Source organism: Salvelinus alpinus, chromosome 8 (genome assembly GCF_045679555.1).
Source record: "Salvelinus alpinus chromosome 8, SLU_Salpinus.1, whole genome shotgun sequence".
NCBI classification, from domain to species: Eukaryota; Metazoa; Chordata; class Actinopteri; order Salmoniformes; family Salmonidae; genus Salvelinus; species Salvelinus alpinus.
In genome coordinates, this window is record NC_092093.1 from 4,295,683 (window position 1) to 4,320,054 (window position 24,372).

Sequence of the window (24,372 nt, forward strand, 5' to 3'; positions counted from 1 at the left end):
GTTTAGAGTAAAATAACCCCCCCTCCCTCAGAGAAAGCCGACAGCCCCCCCCTCCGCCAGAGAAAGCCGACAGCCCCCCCCTCCGCCAGAGAAAGCCGACAGCCCCCCCCCCTCCCCCAGAGAAAGCCGACAGCCCCCCCCCTCCCCCAGAGAAAGCCGACAGCCCCCCCCCCCCCCAGAGAAAACCGACAGCCCCCCCCCTCCCCCAGAGAAAGCCGACAGCCCCCCCCCCCCCCTCCCTGACTGAAAAGTTAATTTAACAAAATCCCTCATTTGTTTAGGAAAAAACATTCCCTGTTCCCTCAACGCTTGCTCTCTTTACGTGACACACGTATGCGTCGCATGCACGTGACCAATAGGGTCCGACCTATAACATAATCACGTCAATAAATTGGTTATAAACAAACTCCGAAAAACACGTGAGAGCTAAATGGACGTAGATGATGTGACAAATAAACTCGAACCGGGAATGTTTGGTTTCTCACGCGAGGTAAAGGGTTAGTCAGATGTGTGGAATAAAATTGGACTAGGTGACTAATATTTAAAAAAATATATATATATTAAAAATGATTTAACCTTTAAGTCAGTTAAGAACAAATTGTTATTGACAAAGACATCCTATCTAATATACTGGAGATGAAGGAGGAAGTGACGTGTGCATATTGTATGTAAACAGATGCTGTTAGATTACGCTATCACTATCAGACTGTTTGGCACAGCGTAAACACTAAATAAATGGAAAGCGTACCAGAGAGGTAACAGGTACATGTTTTATTTTGTTGTAAAGACTTTATAACAGCCAAGACTTTAAAAAAACAGTCGCATGGATTTGTTTATGAAATTGATGAAACGGAACGGTTGTGTTATTGTATACAGTAATTATTCAACGGGTCGCTTTGTTATTTTATAACTAAAATGCTTGACTGCATTTCAAATCATGAATGACTCATATGCCGTGTGATTACATGAACGAATAAGTGATTGATACAGTAGTTTATATTACACTAAGTATTGCAATATAGGCCTAAGTAAGTTACGCTATAAAGACTAAACAGGATGCACTCTTAGGCCTACAACTCAGTGGTGCTTATACAAGGCTGCTATACTAAACCTACTAAAGATAATGACAATACTTAAAATAATCATAATAATAACAATATGGAGATTAAGAAATAGGATGGTTATTATTAATATAATACAATTTAAACAGTAAATAAATTACAAGTAAAACCAGAGAGGCTGTTCTAATGAAACTTTTATAACAGTATAGTAAATATTTAAAAAATTTGGGATGCACATATTGGAATCGGACGATTTAGCTAAAAATGCCAACATTTAGTTTAATGACCCGATGTTAAAAACCGATGTCAAAACTACCATGCATACCTACATAACGTAGGAACCTGATGTAATGACGCCACGTAAAATGTCACGCTACACGTGCAACACAGCATTCCTAAACTAACAACACAATGTCTGCTGTGTGGATCGAGCAGTCAACAAGTCCAGCAGTCATTTAAAAGAGTAAGAACATTTCAGAGATACAACTCAAAGGTGAAATTCATCAACACAAAGATAATGGAATTCATTGCCATTGACAATCAACCGTTCTCTGTCGTGGGTGATGTTGGCTTTCGCCGACTGGTCGAGCACCGGTAGACACTAACGTTACCAAGTGCGCTATTTTTCAGATGTTTCCCTACCGGAGTTACACGGTAATAGAGTCACTGCTATTAGCTTCACGACACACTATGGGACGCCGTTTGGGTCTTTGCATGTCAAGAAAGATACAGTAGCACTGTCAAAGCTGCACCACTCAGGAGCAGTAGCACGTCTTAGTGACGGACTGTTCCATCCCCACGGCCTCCACAATGGATCAGTCCACTCAGGAACAGTAGCACATGTCTTAGTGACGGACTGTTCCATCCCCACGGCCTCCACAATGGATCAGTCCACTCAGGAGACCAGGCTTTGTGTCTTGTACACCATCTTTTTTCTTTCTAAAGAAATCTCGATCGACCAACAGCCTATCGACCAGTCAACTAAATGGGGTCAGCCCTACACGCTTCTATATAAAATCCAGCAATATGGTTTATTTTGGAAGCTTACCTACTGTACTATATTGGCCACCTAGCAGGGACATAGCCAGAAATCCGTTAGTGGGAGGGCCAACCTTTGTAATAATAGTATTAATAATAATTAATTAATTGTTTCGCTCAATCTGATTGGGTGGGCCTGGCAGGACCTGGCTCCCCAGTTGGTGGGCCTGTGTCCACCCAGGCCTATGCCCCTGCTGCCTCGGCTAGTCTGCTAGTAGTAGACTTTTCAACAACATGTGGATGTCTTCTTTGCACAAACATACAGGTCATCTAGCTAGATGTACTTGGAGTCTCAGTCTGTATGTTGCACTGGTATTTTCAATTCTGACATTAGGTGTAGCCATCGATTCATATAATCTGATACGACTTCCACGTTGTCAAATGGATACAGGGGGGCTACACTGTTTCCTGGGTGGCAGACTAAATTCCACGGAGAAGGAGGTTCATAATGAACGTCACCAATCGCGTGGAGCTGAGACCAGGCTTTGTGGTATCTAGCTCCAACTACATCGCCCAAGGTCAATACTTCATTTTCTTTAAATTATGAAACGCCCACCTTGTACCCATGTTTGTCCCCTGTAGTTTAATGCAATTCTTTGTTTTCTAAAACCCATACTTTTTAAAATAAACGTTATTCAAATACCACCACCGACTGTTTGCTCATTGCCGTTGCTCTAAGATGGCAACTCGGCGCAAATGTGCATATGCCAATTGAATCTCAACAAGGAAACATTTGGGGGTACTATTTGAATACCGGTTATTGAAAAAAGTATTCATTTCAGCAGACAAAGAAAGGCAAGCAACTACAGAGGACAAACATAGGTACAAGGTGGACGTTTCATATTTTATTTTAAGTATTGACCTTGGTCGAATCGATGTAGTAGGAGCAAGATTCCACAAAGCCCGGTCTCGGATCCACACCGTTGATGAAATACATCAGAAACTTCATTCACCGTGAAGTGAAGTTTAGTCCGCTAACGTTACTTCACGGGTAACGTTAGCATAACAGACAGCTGTGACGATATAGCTGCAATACTAGGGTAAACGTGTTTATTTACCCCCCCCTGTATGAATTCAACCTCACAGCCATATCAAAAACCTTCCAATGCTTTACTTAGTTATCAACCAAGTGACTAAATAAATACAAGTTAGGTAGCTAGCTAGCACCACCCACGAACGTTGGCTAACGTCAACAGCAGCATACGTAACGAACGTCGCAAAGAGTATTTTGCAAGACCACGTAAAATTCAGAGTAACCCGTTAACTAGCTAGCTAAAGTTAGCTAGCTAGACGGGACCATTTGTTATATAGCTAACTGACGCAGCTAGCTGGCTAAGTCACCAGCCAAACTTTAAGCTGAACGAGAAATACTAACTAGTTATGTGTTATTGGCACTGATGTTATCAGACTGATACAGTATCAAATAAAAAATAAAAAGTTAGCTAGCTCGTAGCTAGCTTCTCAGTTATGTAAACACGAACGCAGCGAGATTGGGCATGACGCTTCATAACACCCCTAGCAATGCAGAGTTGGTAACGTCAGTTAACTACTTGTTGTTCTGTGTATTTCAGCCAGCCAGCTAGTTAACGTTAGGTAACTACTACATGCGAATGTAGCTAGCTAGCAACAGAGTTGGCTGGCAAGAAAAACTCTGTAGCTAGTGGTGGTCCGTCTCAGAACTGGCTAATCGAATTTGTTAGTTAGCAGGCTAGCTAACTTCACCCATCACACACAGCATACTTAGCCAACTAACCAACTTTAGCATGCTAGCTAGGCGATGCTATCTTGTCGTATTCATCGGGGCCTTACCCGCATTCTGATCTCGGGGCCAGAGGTAATATGTGGCTGGGATGACGATGAGTCCAACGAAGGACGTTAGGAAGTAGAAAAATGTGTTGCCGCTGTCATCGTACTGAAACTGTTGCCCGGCCATTTCGTCGCGGCGCGTCTAGGGTCCCCCTTCTTCTCCACCGCTATGCCTTCCCAATCAAGCCCAGTATGTATGACTTGACACACACCACTGATCAGGCACCAGCTAACATAGGGCCAAAACAGCGCGATGCTGCGAGAGATCGGGTACGTGGTTTACGCCTGCGCAGTGGGTTAGTTTCTGCTTCCGTTCTTCTTCTTCTTCGTCTGTGTAACTTCCGGAAACTTGTCCCTATTGTTATGTTTCCACCTAGTGGTTAGTATTGGATATTACTTCCAGCCTTGGAACTGTACTTGGCTACTAAGCTAGATGGGATACAGCTTTTGTCAAAAGTTTAAGTCAAAAGTAGATTTTTTTTTGTAAATTAACCCTTTTCCTAACCTAATTATCCTAAACTGCTACGTTAATTATCCTAACCTGTTGCGTAACTTCTAAACCTAATACGAAAAGTCCCTTTTGACAAAAGCTGTATACCTTCTAGAAAAAAAAACGTGTTTCTCTTATGTCTGCTACGTTAGGTTCGCGCTGTACTGAAACGCACTTTATAATAGGCAATACTGTTGTCTATAATAAACCCATCAAATCTAATGACTTAGAACAAATGTAAAGTCAGGAACAATATATATATATATATGTTTATTTTCAGACGTTTTAAATGGTTCTCATACGTTGTCTTCTAATTCAAATGATCAGGATCACGTTCATCAAAGTGACCAATTTAATATTCAGCCATTCAAGAATTAGAAACGTAATTGTATTACAATATGAAATTAGATGCTCTTTACAATTTTAGTTTGATGATCTTTCAAGTTGAGTCGAGTTTAAGTTGAGTTTACTACTTCAAAAAGCATTGGATTGGTGGAGGCATAGGGTAGACCTGTGGTTCTCAACCCAGGGTACTAGTGGGGTATTAGGGGGTAACTTGGCCACAGGGGGTACAAAATGTAGTTATAATATATGCAAGAACTGCTTCGGATGGGAAGCATGCGGACGTCTGAAGATATTTAAGGCTTACTGGACTTTTTATTTTCATTTAACCTTTATTTAACTAGGCAAGTCCGTTAAGAACAAATTATTATTTACAATGATGGCCTACCGGAAGGCCCTTGGCGGGAGCTGGGATTAAAAGTAAATACAATATAAATATAGGACAAAACACACATCACGACAAGAGAGACAACACAACACTATATAAAGAGAGACCAAAGACGACATAGCAAGGCAGCAACACATGACAACACAGCATGGTAGCAGCACAACATGACAACGACATGGCAGCAGCACAAAACATGATACAAACATTATTGGGAACAGACAACAGCACAAAGGGCAAGAAGGTAGAGACAACAATACAGCCACACTGTCAGTAAGAGTGTCCATGATTGAGTCTTTGAATGAAGAGATTGAGATAAAACTGTCCAGTTTGAGTGTTTGTTGCAGCTCGTTCCAGTCGCTAGCTGCAGAGAACTGAAAAGAGGAGCGACCCAGGGATGTGTGTGCTTTGGGGACCTTTAACAGAATGTGTCTAGCAGAATGGAACGGCCTTAAGTGTACATGAGAAAGTACTTCAGGGGTACTTCGGGCAGAGCAAAATGCAGTTGGTGGTACAGTAACCAAAAAAGGTTACGAACCACTGGGCTACATTCAAGAGGAAGTTTCCACCATATTTCTTATACCAGTCATTTAGTTTCAAATCAGTGAAGGGAAGTGAACAAGTGCTCACTATGGGAGGAAGCGTGGCCAATGATTGGGACGTAACCAATGTTATTTCCCTCTACGTATAATGGGAGAACCTCCTCTCCTCCATCCTCTCCTGCTCCTCTCCTCCTTCCTCTCCTCCATCCTCTCCTCGCATCCTCTTCTCTCCTCCTCTCCTCCGTCCTCTCCTCCGTCCTCTCCTCCTCTCCTTTCCTCCCTCATCTCCTCTGTCCTCTCTTCCTCCTCCTCCTCTCCTCCCTCCTCTATTCTGTCCTCTCCTCCCTCCTCTCATCTGTCCTCTCCTCCGTCCTCTCCTCCGTTCTCTCCTCCGTTCTCTCCTCGACTCCTCTCCTCCCTCCTCTGTTCTCTCCTCGCATCCTCTCCTCGCCCCCTCTCCTCCCTCCTTTCCTCGCCTCCTCTCCTCCGTCCTCTCCTCGACTGCTCATGAATAGGGATGAAATGGTAATTGAGGAGAGGCGGCGAGGAGAAGGAAAGTAGACGGAAATGCTATTGCGAGAAATTAGATGTTTCTTCTCCACTTCACACAGGCAAATGGCTTTGACAGAGGAGGAATCCCAAAATATATGTGTAACGTGATCAAAACAAATGTATAGTCGTGAACAGTGCTTTATTTGGGAGGAGCTCACCAGAACAGAGTACCTTCACGTCAAATGTTCTACTGAGTTCCTGAACCTCTTATAGAATATGAGCTCAAAAATATTGTGGAGTTCCCCCAATGGGCAAATTTTTGTGAACATTTTGAATGAAAGACCAAGAGGATAAACAGCAAATTTAAAAAAATTCACAGCCCGTTTTGCTCATATTTACCAAGGGTGCCAATATGAGTGGAGGCCACTGTAGATCTAAACCCGTTCATTTTTAATCTGACGGTATCCAGGGCTGCGTTCAGTACATTTGTATGTTCTAGAACGTTCAATTGAACCCAAAAGATGCTGTACTGAAAAACGGGGAGGGGTTTTGTTGTGGGTTGGGGAACGCTGTCAGCATAACCACTGTTCTTTAAATACGTCACTCATTGCTTCAAGCCACACCTCGCCACACCCACCAAATGTACCTCAAAGTCTGTTCAAAGAACATACAAGAACGTTTTGGAGAAATGTATCGTTTCACAACGTAGCAAATTTTAATGCGAACTGAATGCACCTCTGCTATTGACATGCATGTTGAATTAGAACGTGACAACAGTAATTATTGAGGCAGTCAGAGTAATTATTGAGACAGAGCACTGGTTGGGTGGCTGCAGCCTTGTTCCACCCCTTTATGTTAATTTATTAATATATGCAAACACACCCCATGTGTTTATGCAAATGAGGCAATACCATTTTCTTTATTTTAACACAAAAAAAGTTTAAAACAAATACCTGATACCATTAGAACATCTATATATGAGTCCATTCTAAGAAGAAAAAATGTGAAATTTAACAATAAATTGAATACCTGAATTTCCACCAAAATCCCTGAACATTATTTGTCCGTGCCAGTAAAACGTTTTATGTTTTATGTCAGTTGATATCTGATGGATTATAAAAATTGAAAACGTTTGGAGTATCTTCATTTATTGTCCAATTGTTGCATTTTATTAGAATAGTAAACATTTTGATGACTGTTGCTACTTTACAAATCATTGCAGATGACTGGGAGGAGACGAGGACAGAAGGTACCCTTACATCTATGATGTCACTCGGCCGGGCCCTTAATGATGATGTCACAGGTGCACCACGATGTCGTCGAGTGGCTTGCGGGTGAGGTCGGGCACGGTGGCGTCGGGGGCGGGGTAACCAACAGGAAGAAGCATCAGCAGCTTCTCATTGGCTGGCCGACCAAGGAGCAACCTGAGCTGGGGGCCGCAGTTGAGGGGCGTCGTCGTCACCGTCACCAGACCTGCATTCTGACAGGGGATTGGACAGACTGCATGTCAGTCAAACACAGAGAGACGAGGGTTTGGTCGGAATATCAAACAGAATATCCAGAGGTTTATTAAGGGTTTTGAAATGCTCTTATGGTTGGCTAGAGCTGACACCATTCCCCGTTCTATTTGACAGACAATCATTTCTGTTCTACGCAATATATTTCTACGTCAACGTTCTGTAATGTAACATCCTTCTGTCTTTGTTTGACATTTTATTTCAAATCAACTATTTAGATGTTATTGTGGGTGTAGCTAAATGCTTGTGTTCCTAGCTCCAACAGTGCAGTGATATCTAACAATTCACAACATTACACACAAATCTAAAATAATGGAATTAAGAAATATATAAATATTAGGACAAGTAATGTCTGAGTGGCATTGACTGTCGTAGTCCATAGTATATAAAAAAAATATAAAAAAAATATATATATATACATTGCCTTTGGAAAGTATTCAGACCCCTTAACTTTTTCCACATTTTGTTATGTTACAGCCTTATTCTAAAATGGATTAAATAAATAAAAATCCTCAGCAATCTACACACAATACCCCATAATGACAAAGCAAAAACAGGTTTTTAGAAATGTTTGAAAATGTATTAAAAATACAAAACAGAAATACCTTATTTACATAAGTATTCAGACCCTTTACTATGGGACTTGAAATTGAGCTCAGGTACATTCTGTTTCCATTGATCATCTTTGAGATGTTTCTACAACTTGATTGGAGTCCACCTGTGTTAAATTCAATTGATTGGACATGTTTTGGAAAGACACACACCTGTCTATGTAAGGTCCCACAGTTGACAGTGCATGTCAGAGTAAAAACCAAGCCATGAGGTTGAAGGAATTGTCCGTAGAGCTCCGAGACAGGATTGTGTCGAGCATTGAAGGTCCCTAAGAACACAGTGGCCTCCATCATTCTTAAATGGAAGAAGTTTGGAACCACCATGACTCTTCCCAGAGTTTGCCGTCCGGCCAAACTGAGCAATCGATGGTCCCACTAGCAAAGCTCTAAGTTCCTCTGTGGAGATGGGAGAACCTTCCAGAAAGACAACCATCTATGCAGCACTCCACCAATCAGGCCTTTATGGTAGAGAGGCCAGACAGAAGCCCCTCTTCAGTAAAAGGCACATGGCAGCCCGCTTGGAGTTTGTCAAAAGGCACCTAAAGAACTCTCCGACCATGAGAAACAAGATTCTCTGGTCTGATGAAACCAAGATTGAACTCTTTGGCATGAATGCCAAGTGTCACATCTGGAGGAAACCTGGCACCATCCCTACGGTGAAGCCTGCTGGTGGCAGCATCATGTTGTGGGGATGTTTTTCAGCGGCAGGAACTGGGAGACTAGTCAGGATCGAGGCAAAGATTAACAGAGCAAAGTACAGAGAGATCCTTGATAAAAACCTGCTCCAGAGCGCTCAGAACCTCAGACTGGGATGAAGGTTCATCTTCCAACAGGACAACAACCCTAAGCACACAGCCAAGACAACGTAGGAGTGGCTTCGGGACAAGTCTCTGAATGTCCTTGAGTGGCCCAGCCAGAGCCCGGACTTGAACCCGATCTAACATCCCTGGAGAGACCTGAAAATAGCTGTGTAGCGACACTCCCCATCCAACCTGACAGAGCTTGAGAGGATCTGCAGAGAAGAATGGGAGAAACTCCCCAAATACAGGTGTGCCAAGCTTGTAGCTTCATACCCAACTCGAGGCTGTAATTGCTGCCAAAGGTGCTTCAACATAGTATTGAGTAAAGGGTCTATACTTATGTAAATTTGATATTTCAAAAAATATTTTGTATAAATTAGCAAACATTTTTAAAAACCTGTTTTTGCTTAGTCATTATGGGGTATTGTGTATAGATTGATGAGGGGGGGGGGGAAACAATTGAATCCATTTTTAGAATAAGGCTGTAACGTAACAAAAGGTAGAAAAAGTCAAGTATATATGATGGGATGTATTGACATTATAGACGGGATGTGGATGGAATATATCTATAGAATAGAATAGTAGATGTACAGCAATAGTTGAATAGACTGGACTTGACTAGAATACATTATATACAGTACATATGAAATGAGTAAAACAGTGTGTATACATTATTAAAGTGACCAGTGGTCTATTATTAAAGTGACCAGTGATTCCATGTCGACAGTATGTACATTAGGGCAGCAGCCTCTAAGGTGCACGGTTGAGTAACCGGGTGGTAGCCGGCTATTGACAGTGACTGAGTTCAGGGCAAGGTACTGGGGGGAGGCACGCTAGGGATTGCTATTTAACAGTCTGATGGCCTTGAGATAGAAGCTGTTTTTCAGTCTCTCGGTCCCTGCTTTGATGCACCTGTACTGACCTCGCCTTCTGGATGATAGCGGGGTGAACAGGCAGTGGCTCGGGTGGTTGATGTCCTTGATGATCTTTTTGTCCTTCCTGTGACATCGGGTGCTGTAGGTGTCATGGCGGGCAGGTAGTTTGCCCCCGGTGATGCGTTGTGCAGACCGCACCACCCTCTGGAAAGCCCTGTGGTTGCAGGTGGTGCAGTTGCTGTACCAGGCGGTGATACAGCCAGACAGGATGCTCTCAATGGTGCATCTGTAGAAGTTTCTGAGGGTATTAGGGGCTAAGCTGTATTTCTTCAGCCTCCTGGTGTTGAAGAGGCTCTGTTGCGTCTTCTTCACCACACTGTCTGTGTGGGTGGGTCATTTCAGATTGTCTGTGATGTGTACGCCGAGGAACTTGAGTCTTTTCACCTTCTCCACTGTGGCCCAGTTGATGTGGATGGGGGCATACTCCCTCTGCTGTCTCCACGATCAGCTCCTTCGTTTTGTTGACGTTGAGGGAAAGGGTTATTTTCCTGGCACCACTCCGCCATGGCCCTCACCTCCTCCCTGTAGGCCGTCTCGTCATTGTTGGTAATCAGGCCTACCACTGTCGTGTTGTCTGAAAACTTGGTGATTGAGTTGGGCGCGTGCATGGCCACGCAGTCATGGGTGAACAGGGAGTACAAGAGGGGGCTGAGCATGCACCCTTGTGGGGCCCCCTGTGTTGAGGATCAGCCTAGTGGAGGTGTTGTTTCCTACCTTCACCACCTGGGGGTGGCCCATCAGGAAGTCCAGGACCCAGATGCACAGGGCAGAGTTCAGACCCAGGGCCCCAAGCTTAATGATGAGCTTGGAGGGTACTATGGTGTTGAAGGCAATGAACAGCATTCTTACATAGGTATTCGTCCAGATGGGATAGGGCAGTGTGCAGTGTGATGGTGATTGCATCGTCTGTGGATCTATTGGGGCGGTATGCAAATTGAAGTGGGTCTAGGGTGGCAGGTAAGGTGAAGGTGATATGATCCTTAACTAGTCTCTCAAAGCACTTCATGATGACAGAAGTGAGTGCTACGGGGCGATAGTTATTTAGTTCAGTTACCTTCGCCCTCTTGGGTACAGGAACAATGGTGGACATCTTGAAGCAAGTGGGGGCAGCAGACTGGGATAGGGAGAGATTGAATATGTCTGTAAACACTCCAGCCAGCCTGTCTGTGCATGCTCTGAGGATGCGGCTAGGGATGCCGTCTGGGCCGGCAGCCTTGCGAGTATTAACACGTTAAAATGTTTTACTCACGTCGAACACGGAGAAGGAGAGCCCATTGTCCTTGGTAGAGGGCCGGGTCGGTAGCACTGTGTTATCCTCAAAGCGGGTGAAGAAGGTGTTTAGCTTGTCTGGGAGCAAGTCGTCAGTGACCGCGACGTGGCTGGTTTTCCCTTTGTAATTTGTGATTGTCTGGAGTCCCTGCCACATACGTCTCATGTCTGAGCAGTTGAATTGCGACTCCACTTTGTCTCTGTACTGATGTTTTACCTGTTTGATTGACTTACGGAGGACATAACTGGACTGTTTGTGTTCAACCATATTCCCAGTGACCTTGCCGTGGTTCGCGCTTTCACGGTTTTTGGTTTGGGTAGGTTTTAATAGTCATAGTGGGAACAACATCCCCTATACACTTCTTGATGAACTCATTCACCGTGTCAGTGTATACGTCAATGTTATTCTCAGAGGCAACCCGGGAACATATCACAGTCCGCGTGATCTAAACAATCTTGAAGCATGGATTCCGATTTGTCGGACCAGTAATGAATAGACCTTAGCATGGGTACTTCCTGTTTGAGTTTCTGCCTTTAGGAAGGGAAGAGCAGAAGGGAGGTGTGATCTGATTTGCCGAAGGGAGGGCGGGGGAGGTCCTTGTAGCCATCCCGAAAGGGATAGTGACAATGGTCGAGAGTTTTTGAAGCACGAGTACAACATGCAATGTGTTGATAGAACTTCGGAAGTGTTTTCCTCTCAAAATGTTTTTGTTTAAAATCCCCAGCTACAATAAATGCGGCCTCAGGATATGTGGTTTCCTGTTAGCACAAAGTCCAGTGTAGTTCCTTGAAGGCCGTCGTGGTATCGGCTTGAGGGGGAATATACACGGTTGTGACTATAACCGAAGAGAATTCTCTTGGGAGGTAATATGTTTGTGAGGTATTCTAGGTCAGGTGAACAAAAGAACTTGAGTTCCTGTATGTTATCACAATCACACCATGAGTTGTTAATCATGAAACATACACCTCCACCTTTCTTCTTCCCGGAGAGGTCTTTATTCCTGTCTGCGCGATGTACTGAGAACCCAGCTGGCTGTATGGATCGGGACAGTATTTCCTGGAGAGAGACATGATTCCGTGAAACAGAGTATGTTACAGTCCCTGATGTCTCTCTGGAATGAGATCCTCGCCCTGAGCTCATCTACTTTATTGTCCAGGGACTGAACGTTAGCGAGTAATATAGTCGGAAGCGATGGATGGTGTGCACGCCTCCTGAGTCGGACTAGAAGTCCACTCCGAATACCTCTTCTCCGCCGGCGGCGTCTTGGAACAGCCACTGGGATAAGGTCAGTTGCCTTGGGGGTACGAACAAAGGATCTCATTCGGGAAAGTTGTATTTCTGGTCAGAATGCTGATGAGTTACCACTCTCTGATATCCCAAAGTTCTTTCCGGCTGTATTTTATAACACAAAAAACATTCCAGACTAATAATATAAGAAATAACACAAAACAAAAAAAATATTGCAAAGTTGCTTAGGAGGTAGAGGCAGAGCTCCAGTGTCTGTCGGCGCCATCTTCAGATAGAATAGAGAATCATATCAGTACACCCCAGAGGTCCACGTCCCTGATTACGCACCAGAGGTCCACGTCCCTGAATACGCCCCAGAGGTCCACGTCCCTGAGTACGCCCCAGAGGTCCACGTCCCTGAGTACGCCCTAGAGGTCCACGTCCCTGAGTACGCCCCAGAGGTCCACGTCCCTGATTACGCACCAGAGGTCCACGTCCCTGAATACGCCCCAGAGGTCCACGTCCCTGATTACGCACCAGAGGGCCACGTCCCTGAATACGCCCTAGAGGTCCACGTCCCTGAGTACGCCCCAGAGGTCCACGTCCCTGAATACGCCCTAGAGGTCCACGTCCCTGAATACGCCCCAGAGGTCCACGTCCCTGATTACGCACCAGAGGTCCACGTCCCTGAATACGCCCCAGAGGTCCACGTCCCTGAGTACGCCCCAGAGGTCCACGTCCCTGAGTACGCCCCAGAGGTCCACGTCCCTGATTACGCACTCTGGATAAGAGCGTCTGCTAAATGACTCAAATGTAAATGACCGTGTGTGAATGATCTGACCTGCAGCGCGGCCAATAGCAGGCCACAGGAGATGGACACACTGATCTCATTGTAGTAATGAGTCCTCTTCTGTCCTCCAGCTACGATGCCGTACGTCTGTTTAAATATCAACACGAGGTAGGGAGCCACATCAAGATACTGCTTCACCCAGTTAGTCCTGGGATAGAGGGAGGAGAGATGGGGGAGAGAAGGGGGAGAGAAGGAGGAGAGAGGGTGAGAGAGGAGAGAGAGAGGGGGAGAGGGGAGGAGAGAGGGAGGAGACAGGGAGGAGAGAGAGAGAGAGGGAGGAGAGAGCAAGGGAGAGAGGGGGATAGAGGGAGCAGAGGGAGAGAGAGGGAGGAAAGAGGGGGGAGAGATGAGGAAAGAGAGAGAGTGAGAGGGTGAGAGAGGGGGGAGAGAGTGAGGAGAGAGGGTGAGAGGGTGAGAGAGGGAGGGAAAAAAGACAGAGAGAGAGGGTGAGGGAGGGAGGAGAGAGAGAGGAGAGGGAAAGAGAGATGAGAGAGAGGGTGAGGGCGTGAGTGGGAGAGAGGGGGAGGGAGAAGGATGGAGAGAAGGATAAAAAATATCATCTGACTAGCGTGCATGTTGTATGTCTGTGTGTGTGTATATCTACATGGTGTATATCTACATGGTGTATGTCTACATGGTGTATATTTACATGGTGTATGTCTACATGGTGTATATCTACATGGTGTATGTCTACATGGTGTATGTCTACATGGTGTATGTCTACATGGTGTATATTTACATGGTGTATGTCTACATGGTGTATATCTACATGGTGTATGTCTACATGGTGTATGTCTACATGGTGTATATCTACATGGTGTATATTTACATGGTGTATGTCTACATGGTGTATATCTACATGGTGTATGTCTACATGGTGTATGTCTACATGGTGTATATCTACATGGTGTATGTCTACATGGTGTATGTCTACATGGTGTATATTTACATGGTGTATGTCTACATGGTGTATATTTACATAGTGTATGTCTACATGGTGTATATTTACATAGTGTATGTCTACATGGTGTATATTTACATGGTGTATGTCTACATGGTGTATATTTACATAGTGTATGTCTACATGGTGTATATCTACATGGTGTATGTCTACATGGTGTATATGTACATAGTGTATGTCTACATGGTGTATATGTACATAGTGTATGTCTACATGGTGTATATCTACATGGTGTATGTCTACATGGTGTATATTTACATAGTGTATGTCTACATGGTGTATATCTACATGGTGTATGTCTACATGGTGTATATTTACATGGTGTATGTCTACATGGTGTATATCTACATGGTGTATGTCTACATGGTGTATATTTACATAGTGTATGTCTACATGGTGTATATTTACATGGTGTATGTCTACATGGTGTATATTTACATGGTGTATGTCTACATGGTGTATATTTACATAGTGTATGTCTACATGGTGTATATCTACATGGTGTATGTCTACATGGTGTATATTTACATAGTGTATGTCTACATGGTGTATATCTACATGGTGTATGTCTACATGGTGTATATTTACATGGTGTATGTCTACATGGTGTATATTTACATAGTGTATGTCTACATGGTGTATATCTACATGGTGTATGTCTACATGGTGTATATTTACATAGTGTATGTCTACATGGTGTATATCTACATGGTGTATGTCTACATGGTGTATATTTACATAGTGTATGTCTACATGGTGTATATCTACATAGTGTATGTCTACATGGTGTATATCTACATGGTGTATATCTACATGGTGTGTATTTACACGGTGTATATCTACATGGTGTATATCTACATGGTGTATATCTACACGGTGTATATCTACATGGTGTGTATTTACACGGTGTATATCTACATGGTGTATATCTACATGGTGTATATTTACACGGTGTATATCTACATGGTGTATATCTACATGGTGTATATCTACATGGTGTATATTTACACGGTGTGTGCACTGTGCGTTTTTTCTGACCTGAGCCTCTGCAGGTCACTGACCCACTTGTCCCCCATCCTCTGACGGTAGTTGACTTCCTCCTCCTCCTCCACCACTAGCCTGATCTGGTGCTTCACCTCTGGGTCTGACACCACCACAAACGTCCAGGGTTCTGTGTGGGCTCCACTGGGGGCTGTGCCTGGACAACACAGACAACACATTCATGTGTTGTGTCTGTCTGTCTGTGTGTGTGTCTGTCTGTGTGTGTGTCTGTCTGTGTGTGTGTCTGTCTGTGTGTGTGTGTCTGTCTGTGTGTGTGTGTCTGTCTCTGTGTGTGTCTGTGTGTCTGTGTGCTTTATGCTTGTGTTACCTGCAGTGCGGATTACGTTGTCGATGACCTGTCGTGGAACGGGCTCGGGGCTGAGGAAGCGGACAGACCTCCTCTGGTTCATCAGGCTGTAGAAGTCCTGTGACCTCTGAACCATGACCTCTACGGGGTACCGAGAAGCGGGGTAGGGCACGTGGGCCAGCTCCTCCTCCCCACCACTCTCCACCCAATCACCATCCTCTAAAACCAGACAGACAGGGGGGAAGACCAATCATCTGAATGATGAATCTACAGAAAACAAAGCTTTTTTTTTATTGTAGGCGGTTTAAAGGCGCAATCTGCCCCAAAAAATAAAAAATAAATTTTTGTTTTCTTTTTTTCTTTTTGTAATAAAAAAAAAAAAAAAATGTATTTTTTTTTCTAGGGGTGGATCAGCTTAATATTGCGGAAAGAATGTTGCTTCCAATGTAATTGTCTGCATCATTTCCAATCCCCCATATTTTTTGGGGTAAATATATATATCCATACACGCATGCATACATATACACATATATACATACACATACCTATATAGACATACATACTTTTTTAAAGAATATACCTTTATTATTATTCCCCGCAACCCTACCACCGCTCCCCCAATTGGAGTAAACTAATAAACACTTCTGCTTTTACCTTCAATTTATACATCTTATACCTATTTTACAGACACAGTCTACTTTATAATAGTTCTCTCTTGTTTGTTCTTAGTCCTTCCTCTATTTCTGTTGTCCATCTTGTAACTGTGCTATTTCACAAAAGCTCCGCACCTATACACATTTCACAGATCCCGTATGCCCTACATTGTTTATCTTGTTATTAGTCCCACCCTTCAGTTCCACTCAACCCTTCCCATCTATCTTCCAACATCATCCATTTCGGATTTTTATTTGCCATATATTTTTCAACTGTGCTGTGATGCTTCACAAAAGATCTGCAATCTGCAATTTTAACGTATAGTCAGATGTGCAAATCATGCACTTATTTGTTGGTTTGTGTAACCATTTGTATTGCTACTTGACCGAATGGGTTCATTCATACTACCTTGAGATGCACTGATCTGTTCTGTGGTTAATGATCTGTTCTGTGGTTAATGATCTGTTCTATGGTTAATGATCTGTTCTGTGGTTAATGATCTGTTCTATGGTTAATGATCTGTTCTATGGTTAATGATCTGTTCTGTGGTTAACGATCTGTTCTGTGGTTAATGATCTGTTCTATGGTTATTGATCTGTTCTGTGGTTAATGCTCTGTTCTGTGGTTAATGATCTGTTCTATGGTTATTGATCTGTTCTGTGGTTAATGATCTGTTCTGTGGTTAATGATCTGTTCTGTGGTTAATGATCTGTTCTGTGGTTAATGATCTGTTCTGTGGTTAATGATCTGTTCTGTGGTTAATGATCTGTTCTGTGGTTAATGATCTGTTCTGTGGTTAATGATCTGTTCTGTGGTTCTCTGTGGTTAATGATCTGTTCTGTGGTTAATGATCTGTCCTGTGGTTAATGATCTGTTCTGTGGTTAATGATCTGTTCTGTGGTTAATGATCTGTTCTGTGGTTAATGATCTGTTCTGTGGTTAATGATCTGTTCTGTGGTTAATGATCTGTCCTGTGGTTAATGATCTGTTCTGTGGTTAATGATCTGTTCTGTGGTTATTGATCTGTTCTGTGGTTAATGATCTGTTCTGTGGTTAATGATCTGTTCTGTAGTTCACTGTTGATAATGATCTGTTCTGTGGTTAATGATCTGTTCTGTGGTTAATGATCTGTTCTGTGTTTAATGATCTGTTCTGTGGTTAATGTTCTGTTGTGTAGTTCACTGTTGATAATGATCTGTTCTGTGGTTAATGATCTGTTGTGTAGTTCACTGTTGATAATGATCTGTTCTGTGGTTAATGATCTGTTCTGTGGTTCTCTGTGGTTAATGATCTGTTCTGTGGTTAATGATCTGTTCTGTGGTTAATGATCTGTTCTGTGGTTAATGATCTGTTCTGTGGTTAATGATCTGTTCTGTGGTTAATGATCTGTTCTGTGGTTAATGATCTGTTCTGTGGTTAATGATCTGTTCTGTGGTTAATGATCTGTTCTATGGTTAATGATCTGTTCTATGGTTAATGATCTGTTCTGTGGTTAATGATCTGTTCTGTGATTAATGATCTGTCCTGTGGTTAATGTTAATTCTCTCTCTCTCTCTCTCTCTCTCTCTTTCTTTCTCTTGTGTTGGCAGTCATTTTTTCGCGTTGGGTTCAAAGGTTGAGTAATATATAGACATAGACTGTAGACTGAGTCAGACTGAGGATTGAGAGGAGAGTGGGGATTGATACACGACATTGTTCTGTGTAATTGCGGGCTATTCTTTGGCTGCTGAAAATCAGTCACTTTTGATAGAAACTTTGGAGCTCCAGTCCACACAGACTAGTTGCAGCTCAGCTCCATCATAAATTATGAGTTTAGTCGCGTAGGCCTAGAGTAAAGGGCTGTAGGCCTAGAGTAAAGGGCTATAGGCCTAGAGTAAAGGGCTGTAGGTCTAGAGTAAAGGGCTATACTAGAGTAAAGGGCTGTAGGTCTAGAGTAAAGGGCTGTAGGTCTACAGTAAAGGGCTATAGGTCTAGAGTAAAGGGCTGTAGGTCTAGAGTAAAGGGCTATAGGTCTAGAGTAAAGGGCTGTAAGTCTAGAGTAAAGGGCTATAGGTCTAGAGTAAATGGCTATAGGTCTAGAGTAAAGGGCTGTAGGTCTAGAGTAAAGGGCTATAGGTCTAGAGTAAAGGGCTGTAGGTCTAGAGTAAAGGGCTATAGGTCCAGAGTAAAGGGCTATAGGTCTAGAGTAAAGGGCTGTAGGTCTAGAGTAAAGGGATGTAGGTCTAGAGTAAAGGGCTATAGGTCTAGAGTAAAGGGCTATAGGTCTAGAGTAAAGGGCTGTAGGTCTAGAGTAAAGGGCTGTAGGTCTAGAGTAAAGGGCTATAGGTCTAGAGTAAAGGGCTGTACTAGAGTAAAGGGCTGTAGACCTAGAGTAAAGGGCTGTAGGTCTAGAGTAAAGGGCTATAGGTCTAGAGTAAAGGGCTGTAGGTCTAGAGTAAAGGGATGTAGGTCTAGAGTAAAGGGCTGTAGGCCTAGAGTAAAGGGCTGTAGGCCTAGAGTAAAGGGCTGTACTAGAGTAAAGGGCTGTAGACCTAGAGTAAAGGGCTATAGGTCTAGAGTAAAGGGCTGTAGGTCTAGAGTAAAGGGCTGTAGGTCTAGAGTAAAGGGCTGTAGGTCTAGAGTAAAGGGCTATAGGCCTAGAGTAAAGGGCTGTAGGTCTAGAGTAAAGGGCTGTAGGCCTAGAGTAAAGGGCTGTAGGCCTAGAGTAAAGGGCTATAGGTCTAGTGTAAAGGGCTGTAGGCCTAGAGTAAAGGGCTGTAGGCCTAGAGTAAAGGGCTGTAGGTCTAGAGTAAAGGGCTGTAGGTCTAGAGTAAAGGGCTATAGGTCTAGAGTAAAGGGCTGTAGGCCTAGAGTAAAGGAGTATAGGTCTAGAGTAAAGGGCTGTAGGTCTAGAGTAAAGGGCTGTAGGCCTAGAGTAAAGGGCTGTAGGTCTAGAGTAAAGGGCTGTAGGTCTAGAGTAAAGGGCTGTAGGCCTAGAGTAAAGGGCTGTAGGTCTAGAGTAAAGGGCTATAGGTCTAGAGTAAAGGGCTGTACTAGAGTAAAGGGCTGTAGGTCTAGAGTAAAGGGCTGTAGGTCTAGAGTAAAGGGCTATAGGTCTAGAGTAAAGGGCTATAGGCCTAGAGTAAAGGGCTGTAGGCCTAGAGTAAAGGGCTGTAGGTCTAGAGTAAAGGGCTATAGGTCTAGAGTAAAGGGCTATAGGCCTAGAGTAAAGGGCTGTAGGCCTAGAGTAAAGGGCTATAGGCCTAGGGTAAAGGGCTGTAGGTCTAGAGTAAAGGGCTATAGGCCTAGAGTAAAGGGCTGTAGGCCTAGAGTAAAGGGCTATAGGCCTAGAGTAAAGGGCTGTAGGCCTAGAGTAAAGGGCTATAGGCCTAGAGTAAAGGGCTGTAGGCCTAGAGTAAAGGGCTGTGGGCCTAGAGTAAAGGGCTGTAGGCCTAGAGTAAAGGGCTGTAGGCCTAGAGTAAAGGGCTATAGGCCTAGAGTAAAGGGCTGTAGACCTAGAGTAAAGGGCTGTAGGTCTAGAGTAAAGGGCTGTAGGCCTAGAGTAAAGGGCTGTAGGTCTAGAGTAAAGGGCTATAGGCCTAGAGTAAAGGGCTGTATGTCTAGAGTAAAGGGCTGTAGGTCTAGAGTAAAGGGCTGTAGGTCTAGAGTAAAGGGCTATAGGTCTAGAGTAAAGGGCTGTAGGTCTAGAGTAAAGGGCTGTAGGCCTAAAGGGCTGTAGGTCTAGAGTAAAGGGCTATAGGTCTAGAGTAAAGGGCTATAGGTCTAGAGTAAAGGGCTGTAGACCTAGAGTAAAGGGCTGCAGGCCTAGAGTAAAGGGCTATAGGTCTAGAGTAAAGGGATGTAGGCCTAAAGGGCTGTAGGTCTAGAGTAAAGGGCTATAGGTCTAGAGTAAAGGGCTATAGGTCTAGAGTAAAGGGCTGTAGACCTAGAGTAAAGGGCTGCAGGCCTAGAGTAAAGGGCTATAGGTCTAGAGTAAAGGGATGTAGGCCTAAAGGGCTGTAGGTCTAGAGTAAAGGGCTGTAGGCCTAAAGGGCTGTAGGTCTAGAGTAAAGGGCTGTAGGCCTAAAGGGCTGTAGGTCTAGAGTAAAGGGCTGTAGGCCTAGAGTAAAGGGCTGTAGGCCTAGAGTAAAGGGCTATAGGTCTAGAGTAAAGGGCTGTAGGTCTAGAGTAAAGGGCTATAGGCCTAGAGTAAAGGGCTGTAGGTCTAGAGTAAAGGGCTATAGGCCTAGAGTAAAGGGCTATAGGTCTAGAGTAAAGGGCTATAGGTCTAGAGTAAAGGGCTATAGGTCTAGAGTAAAGGGCTATAGGTCTAGAGTAAAGGGCTATAGGTCTAGAGTAAAGGGCTGTAGGTCTAAAGGGCTATAGGCCTAGAGTAAAGGGCTGTACTAGAGTAAAGGGCTATAGGTCTAGAGTAAAGGGCTGTAGGCCTAGAGTAAAGGGCTATAGGTCTAGAGTAAAGGGCTGTAGTCCTAGAGTAAAGGGCTGTAGGTCTAGAGTAAAGGGCTATAGGTCTAGAGTAAAGGGCTGTAGGCCTAGCGTAAACGGCTGTAGGTCTAGAGTAAAGGGCTATAGGTCTAGAGTAAAGGGCTATAGGTCTAGAGTAAAGGGCTATAGGTCTAGAGTAAAGGGCTATAGACCTAGAGTAAAGGGCTGTAGGCCTAGAGTAAAGGGCTGTAGGCCTAGAGTAAAGGGCTGTAGGTCTAGAGTAAAGGGCTATAGGTCTAGAGTAAAGGGCTGTAGGTCTAGAGTAAAGGGCTGTAGGTCTAGAGTAAAGGGCTGTAGGTCTAGAGTAAAGGGCTGTAGGCCTAGAGTAAAGGGCTGTAGGTCTAGAGTAAAGGGCTGTACTAGAGTAAAGGGCTGTAGGTCTAGAGTAAAGGGCTATAGGCCTAGAGTAAAGGGCTGTATGTCTAGAGTAAAGGGCTGTAGGTCTAGAGTAAAGGGCTATAGGTCTAGAGTAAAGGGCTGTAGGTCTAGAGTAAAGGGTTATAGATCTAGAGTAAAGGGCTGTAGGCCGAGAATAAAGGGCTGTAGGCCTAGAGTAAAGGGCTGTAGGTTGTAGCGTAAAGGGCTGTAGGCCTAGAGTAAAGGGCTGTAGGTCTAGAGTAAAGGGCTGTAGGTCTAGAGTAAAGGGCTGTACTAGAGTAAAGGGCTGTAGGTCTAGAGTAAAGGGCTATAGGTCTAGAGTAAAGGGCTGTAGGCCTAGAGTAAAGGGCTGTAGGTCTAGAGTAAAGGGCTATAGGTCTAGAGTAAAGGGCTATAGGCCTAGAGTAAAGGGCTGTAGGCCTAGAGTAAAGGGCTGTAGGTCTAGAGTAAAGGGCTATAGGTCTAGAGTAAAGGGCTGTAGGCCTAGAGTAAAGGGCTGTAGGTCTAGAGTAAAGGGCTATAGGTCTAGAGTAAAGGGCTGTAGGTCTAGAGTAAAGGGCTGTAGGTCTAGAGTAAAGGGCTATAGGCCTAGAGTAAAGGGCTGTAGGTCTAGAGTAAAGGGCTGTAGGCCTAGAGTAAAGGGCTGTAGGCCTAGAGTAAAGGGCTATAGGTCTAGAGTAAAGGGATGTAGGCCTAAGGGCTGTAGGCCTAGAGTAAAGGGCTGTAGGCCTAAAGGGCTGTAGGTCTAGAGTAAAGGGCTGTAGGTCTAGAGTAAAGGGCTGTAGGTCTAGAGTAAAGGGCTATAGGTCTAGAGTAAAGGGCTGTAGGCCTAGAGTAAAGGAGTATAGGTCTAGAGTAAAGGGCTGTAGGTCTAGAGTAAAGGGCTGTAGGCCTAGAGTAAAGGGCTGTAGGTCTAGAGTAAAGGGCTGTAGGTCTAGAGTAAAGGGCTGTAGGCCTAGAGTAAAGGGCTGTAGGTCTAGAGTAAAGGGCTATAGGTCTAGAGTAAAGGGCTGTAGTCTAGAGTAAAGGGCTGTAGGTCTAGAGTAAAGGGCTGTAGGTCTAGAGTAAAGGGCTATAGGTCTAGAGTAAAGGGCTATAGGCCTAGAGTAAAGGGCTGTAGGCCTAGAGTAAAGGGCTGTAGGTCTAGAGTAAAGGGCTATAGGTCTAGAGTAAAGGGCTATAGGCCTAGAGTAAAGGGCTGTAGGCCTAGAGTAAAGGGCTATAGGCCTAGGGTAAAGGGCTGTAGGTCTAGAGTAAAGGGCTATAGGCCTAGAGTAAAGGGCTGTAGGCCTAGAGTAAAGGGCTATAGGCCTAGAGTAAAGGGCTGTAGGCCTAGAGTAAAGGGCTATAGGCCTAGAGTAAAGGGCTGTAGGCCTAGAGTAAAGGGCTGTGGGCCTAGAGTAAAGGGCTGTAGGCCTAGAGTAAAGGGCTGTAGGCCTAGAGTAAAGGGCTATAGGCCTAGAGTAAAGGGCTGTAGACCTAGAGTAAAGGGCTGTAGGTCTAGAGTAAAGGGCTGTAGGCCTAGAGTAAAGGGCTGTAGGTCTAGAGTAAAGGGCTATAGGCCTAGAGTAAAGGGCTGTATGTCTAGAGTAAAGGGCTGTAGGTCTAGAGTAAAGGGCTGTAGGTCTAGAGTAAAGGGCTATAGGTCTAGAGTAAAGGGCTGTAGGTCTAGAGTAAAGGGCTGTAGGCCTAAAGGGCTGTAGGTCTAGAGTAAAGGGCTATAGGTCTAGAGTAAAGGGCTATAGGTCTAGAGTAAAGGGCTGTAGACCTAGAGTAAAGGGCTGCAGGCCTAGAGTAAAGGGCTATAGGTCTAGAGTAAAGGGATGTAGGCCTAAAGGGCTGTAGGTCTAGAGTAAAGGGCTATAGGTCTAGAGTAAAGGGCTATAGGTCTAGAGTAAAGGGCTGTAGACCTAGAGTAAAGGGCTGCAGGCCTAGAGTAAAGGGCTATAGGTCTAGAGTAAAGGGATGTAGGCCTAAAGGGCTGTAGGTCTAGAGTAAAGGGCTGTAGGCCTAAAGGGCTGTAGGTCTAGAGTAAAGGGCTGTAGGCCTAAAGGGCTGTAGGTCTAGAGTAAAGGGCTGTAGGCCTAGAGTAAAGGGCTGTAGGCCTAGAGTAAAGGGCTATAGGTCTAGAGTAAAGGGCTGTAGGTCTAGAGTAAAGGGCTATAGGCCTAGAGTAAAGGGCTGTAGGTCTAGAGTAAAGGGCTATAGGCCTAGAGTAAAGGGCTATAGGTCTAGAGTAAAGGGCTATAGGTCTAGAGTAAAGGGCTATAGGTCTAGAGTAAAGGGCTATAGGTCTAGAGTAAAGGGCTATAGGTCTAGAGTAAAGGGCTGTAGGTCTAAAGGGCTATAGGCCTAGAGTAAAGGGCTGTACTAGAGTAAAGGGCTATAGGTCTAGAGTAAAGGGCTGTAGGCCTAGAGTAAAGGGCTATAGGTCTAGAGTAAAGGGCTGTAGGCCTAGAGTAAAGGGCTGTAGGTCTAGAGTAAAGGGCTATAGGTCTAGAGTAAAGGGCTGTAGGCCTAGCGTAAACGGCTGTAGGTCTAGAGTAAAGGGCTATAGGTCTAGAGTAAAGGGCTATAGGTCTAGAGTAAAGGGCTATAGGTCTAGAGTAAAGGGCTATAGACCTAGAGTAAAGGGCTGTAGGCCTAGAGTAAAGGGCTGTAGGCCTAGAGTAAAGGGCTGTAGGTCTAGAGTAAAGGGCTATAGGTCTAGAGTAAAGGGCTGTAGGTCTAGAGTAAAGGGCTGTAGGTCTAGAGTAAAGGGCTGTAGGTCTAGAGTAAAGGGCTGTAGGCCTAGAGTAAAGGGCTGTAGGTCTAGAGTAAAGGGCTGTACTAGAGTAAAGGGCTGTAGGTCTAGAGTAAAGGGCTATAGGCCTAGAGTAAAGGGCTGTATGTCTAGAGTAAAGGGCTGTAGGTCTAGAGTAAAGGGCTATAGGTCTAGAGTAAAGGGCTGTAGGTCTAGAGTAAAGGGTTATAGATCTAGAGTAAAGGGCTGTAGGCCGAGAATAAAGGGCTGTAGGCCTAGAGTAAAGGGCTGTAGGTCTAGCGTAAAGGGCTGTAGGCCTAGAGTAAAGGGCTGTAGGTCTAGAGTAAAGGGCTGTAGGTCTAGAGTAAAGGGCTGTACTAGAGTAAAGGGCTGTAGGTCTAGAGTAAAGGGCTATAGGTCTAGAGTAAAGGGCTGTA

At 44.4% G+C, this 24,372-nt stretch overlaps 2 protein-coding genes across 3 annotated transcripts in view; both read right to left on the minus strand.

Annotated features, from left to right (window-relative positions):
- sec63 (SEC63 homolog, protein translocation regulator) overlaps window positions 1–4,262 on the minus strand; it is a 33,620-nt gene extending 29,358 nt beyond the window's left edge. For both annotated transcript variants that reach the window (XM_071412448.1, XM_071412447.1), the window contains exon 1: window positions 3,909–4,262. In XM_071412448.1, coding sequence (XP_071268549.1) covers window positions 3,909–4,032 — 124 coding nt within the window. In that variant the 5' untranslated portion in view covers window positions 4,033–4,262. The remainder of the gene's footprint in view (window positions 1–3,908) is intronic.
- Window positions 4,263–7,287: 3,025 nt separating this feature from the next.
- iyd (iodotyrosine deiodinase) overlaps window positions 7,288–24,372 on the minus strand; it is a 45,662-nt gene continuing 28,577 nt past the window's right edge. The window contains exons 2-5 of the mRNA XM_071412449.1: window positions 15,697–15,894; window positions 15,366–15,525; window positions 13,358–13,514; window positions 7,288–7,636 (exon numbers count right to left, since the gene is read on the minus strand). Coding sequence (XP_071268550.1) covers window positions 7,454–7,636; window positions 13,358–13,514; window positions 15,366–15,525; window positions 15,697–15,894 — 698 coding nt within the window. The 3' untranslated portion in view covers window positions 7,288–7,453. The remainder of the gene's footprint in view (window positions 7,637–13,357; window positions 13,515–15,365; window positions 15,526–15,696; window positions 15,895–24,372) is intronic.